The sequence below is a fragment of the Boleophthalmus pectinirostris genome, unplaced genomic scaffold, assembly GCF_026225935.1.
Source record: "Boleophthalmus pectinirostris isolate CB_2022bp ecotype Guang Dong unplaced genomic scaffold, ASM2622593v1 HiC_scaffold_8, whole genome shotgun sequence".
NCBI lineage: Eukaryota > Metazoa > Chordata > Actinopteri > Gobiiformes > Gobiidae > Boleophthalmus > Boleophthalmus pectinirostris.
Genome location: NW_026571515.1, coordinates 40,936,566 through 40,940,643, shown reverse-complemented (window position 1 = coordinate 40,940,643; position 4,078 = coordinate 40,936,566). Strand labels below are relative to the sequence as shown.

Sequence of the window (4,078 nt, the reverse complement as noted above, 5' to 3'; positions counted from 1 at the left end):
GAGAGCAGTAGTAGTAGTAGTAGTAGTAGTAGTAGTATAGTATTCTCAGTACACAGTCTCTTTGATAGTATTGGTGGAGAGCAGTAGTAGTAGTAGTAGTAGTAGTAGTAGTAGTAGTATTCTCAGTACACAGTCTCTTTGATAGTATTGGTGGAGAGAGCAGTAGTAGTAGTAGTAGTAGTAGTAGTAGTAGTAGTAGTATTCTCAGTACACAGTCTCTTTGATAGTATTGGTGGAGAGCATGTGGCTGCTGGAGATGGAGATGGAGTGGCGTGTGAGGGGGCGGGGCTTCCTCCGGGGTGGGCGTCGACAGGGCACACACAGGTAGCGCAGCGTGGAGATGAAGATCTGCCTGTAGGTGGCGCTCACCAGGTTGTAGAGGATGGGGTTGATGGCCGAGCTGACGTAGAACAAGACGTTGGTCAACATGTAGAAGTAGTGATAGAAGTCGTACAGGTCACTGCAGGAAACAAGCACAAGAGGGCGTTAGAGAGCACAGAACCAGACATACACAAGAGGACTAAACCGGGACTAAACCGGGACTAAACCGGGACTAAACCGAGACTAAACCACTAAACCGGAGACTAAACCTAAACCGGGACTAAACCGGACTAAACTAAACCTAACGGACCGGACTGGACTGGGACTAAACCGGACTAAACCGACTAAACGGACTACTAAACCTGGACTAAGACTAACCTACTAGGACTAAACTAAACTGGACTAAACTGGACTAAAACCTGGACTAAACGGACTAAACGGGACTAAACCTACCTGGCTACTAAACCTAAACCTAAACCTGGACTAAACCTAAACCTGGACTGGACTAAACTGGACTAAACCTGGGACTAAACCTGGACTAAACTGGACTAAACCTGGACTAAACTACTAAACGGACTAAACCTGGGACTAACCTACTGGACTACAAACCTAAACCTGGACTAAACCTGGACTAAACACTAAACATGGGACTAAATGGACTGGACTAAAAACCCTAAAGGAAAAACACTAGGACTAAACCTGGACTAAACCTGGACTAAAATGGGACTAAAACTACTGGACTAGACAAACTACACCTGAGTAACTAAACTGAGACTAAAACCAGGACTAAAGGACTAAACATCAGAGGACTAACCCAAGGGACTAAACGGACTACAACCAGGACACAGACTAAAGAGGACTGGACTAACTGAACCTGGAGACTACTGAACCTGGACTTAAACCTGTGACAAATAAACCTGGACTAACTGGACTAACTACACAAGGGACTGGGGAACCAAACTAACACAAGGACTAATGGACTAAATGGACTAAACTGGAACTATACTGGACTATATACATAGGACTAAACCTGGACTAAACATGGACTGACTAAACTACCTGGACTAATCAAGACTAAATAATAGAACAGGACTAAACTAGCAAATTAAAAAATGGACTAAACCTGGAAACCTAACTTATAAACCTGGATATATTAAACCTAGACTTAAAGGGACTAAACCAGTCTAAACCTGGACTAAATCAATACTTAAACAGGACTAAATCAAGATTAAAACCAGAACTCAACCTAAACTAATCCTGGACTAAACCTGGAGTAAACCTGTACTAAACTGGAACTAAACCAGGGACTAAACTTGGATTAAATCAAGACGTAAACAGAACTAAACCAAGAAAATGAAAGACTAAGACTAAACTGGACTAACCAGTACTAAAACTTGGTCTGACCCGGGTCTGACCCAGGAGCAGTCAGTCAAACCCAGGACCTTGTTGTTGGGGGGTGGGAGGACTGACGCTGTGCCGTGACCCCGTGTTGGAGCAGGAGTTGATATTAAAATGCTGCGGTCTGAATCCAGTCCAGTGGAATATTTGGTTTTCAGATCATTTCCGTGAAACATCTGTGTGAATGGAGATTGTGATGAAACCAAACGCCCTCAGAGAACAAATGTAATTATGGTCCGAGCGAGAGGCAGAGAAGAGACTTGGTGAGGCGGGTTTGGGGACAGACGGAGGAGGGATGGATATTTGGAAAAAAATTAAATAAAATCATCTCGCAATCGTGTGTGGAACTTTTGCATCAGACAAACTGAGCCACGAGTTTTTAATCAGAGACTATGAAGTGTTAGAACTGCCAAGAATGAACCGGAAACCTCCTCGTCACATGGCACTCACACCTTGGTTCAGTCCTGGTGTAGTCTAGTCCTGGTTTAGTCCTGGTTTAGTCCCTGATTTAGTCCTTGATTTATGTATCTGTTAGTCTTGGTTATTTGTTTCTACTTTAGTCCCTAGACCTGGTTTAGTCCTGGTTCAGTTCTAGTTTAGTCCTTAGAACTGGTTTAGACCTGGTTTAGTCTTTGTTTAGTCCTGGATTAGTTGTGGTTTAGACCTGGTTTAGTCCCTGCATTAGACCTGGTTTAGACCTGGTTTAGACCTGGTTTAGACCTGGTTAGTCCTGGTTTAGACCCAGCTTTGACCTGGTTTATACATGGTTTAGACCTGGTTCAGTCCTGGTTTAGTCCCTGCATTAGACCTGGTTCAGTCCTGGTTCAGTCCTGGTTTAGGCCTGGTTTAGTCCTGGTTTAGGCTTAGTTTTGACCTGGTTTAGTCCCTGGATTAGTCCTGATTTAGTCCCTGTATTAGACCTGGTTTAAATCCCTGGATTAGTCCCTGCATTAGACCTGCATTAGTGCTGGTTTAGACCTTGTTTCGACCTGGTTTAGACCTGGTTTAGACCTGGTTTAGACCTGGTTTAGACCTGGTCTACAGTTTTCTGCGGTGAAGAACTGAATTGGAAACCTCTTCATCTGACAGAAACACCAAGATAAAACCATCGAGAAATCACTCACGACTCCTCATCGTCGTTCTCATCCAATCACTCAAAAAGCGACAAATTAAAGGTTTTTCACAAACACTTCATCAGGATCCTGCGTCATTAGAGACGAGAGGTGTGTCAGATGCCCTGCCGCATCTCACAGCATCCTGTATTTCATCTTAAAATTTTACTTTGTCTCAAAAGATTGAAACACTAATCATTATTTCCTCATCAAGTTTAGAACTAGTTAAGCCCCAGTTTAGACCTGGTTTGGACCTAATTTAGACCTGGTTTAGACCTGGTTTTGCTCTAGGTTTAGACCTGGTTTAGACTTGGTTTAGACCTGGTTTAGACCTGGTTTAGACCTGGTTTTGCTCTGGTTTAGACCTGGTTTAGACCAGGTTTGTCTGTTTAGACCAGGGTTTGGACCTTGGTTTAGACCTGTTTTGACCTGGTTTAGGACCTCCTGGTTTAGACCTGGTTTGGACCTGGTTTGGACCTGGTTTAGAACTGGTTTAGACCTGATTTGGACCTGGTTTATACCTGGATTTGCTCTGGTTTAGACCTGGTTTAGACTTGGTTTAGACCTGGTTTAGACCTGGTTTAGTCCTGGTTTAGACCTGGTTTAGACTTTGTTTAGACCTGGTTTAGTTTAGAAACTGGTTTGACTGGTTAGATCTGGTTAAGTCCTGTTCCTAGGTTTAGACCCTAGTTTATAGACCTAATTAGACCTGGTTTTTGGACCTGGTTTAGACCTGGTTTGATTTAGACCTGGTTAAGTCCTGTTAAGTCCTTGTTTAGACCTGGTTTTGGTTACCTGGTTTAGTCCTGGTTTAGTCCTGGTTTAGACCTGGTTTGATTTAGACCTGGTTAAGTCCTGGTTAAGTCTTGGTTTAGACCTAGTTTAGACCTAATTTAGACCTGGTTTGGACCTGGTTTAGTCCTGGTTTGATTTAGACCTGGTTTAGTCCTGGTTTGATTTAGACCTGGTTAAGTCCTGGTTAAGTCCTGGTTAAGTCCTGGTTTAGACCTGGTTTGGCCCTGGTTTATCTCATATGGAGTGTACATATATATAAATGGACACAACATGTTTGTATCATTTCGGTGTAGCACTGTTTGTCCCTTCGTGGCTCCGCTCCTGCTCTGAGCCACACCTGCTGTGTGGACAGGAGCCGGCGTTAGCTTCAACAGCCTCACTCCTCATTGGCTCTTTGGTTTATCCTCCGATTTTCAAACATTGTCCCTGGTATCGTTTGTGTTTTTGTTGCC

At 43.5% G+C, this 4,078-nt stretch overlaps 1 protein-coding gene across 1 annotated transcript in view; it reads right to left on the bottom strand.

The window, feature by feature from the left end:
* Positions 1 to 204: 204 nt before the first annotated feature.
* Positions 205 to 4,078, bottom strand: part of ntsr1 (neurotensin receptor 1 (high affinity)) — a 179,573-nt gene continuing 175,699 nt past the window's right edge. Inside the window, exon 4 of the mRNA XM_020933495.1 lies at positions 205 to 460. Coding sequence (XP_020789154.1) covers positions 205 to 460 — 256 coding nt within the window. The remainder of the gene's footprint in view (positions 461 to 4,078) is intronic.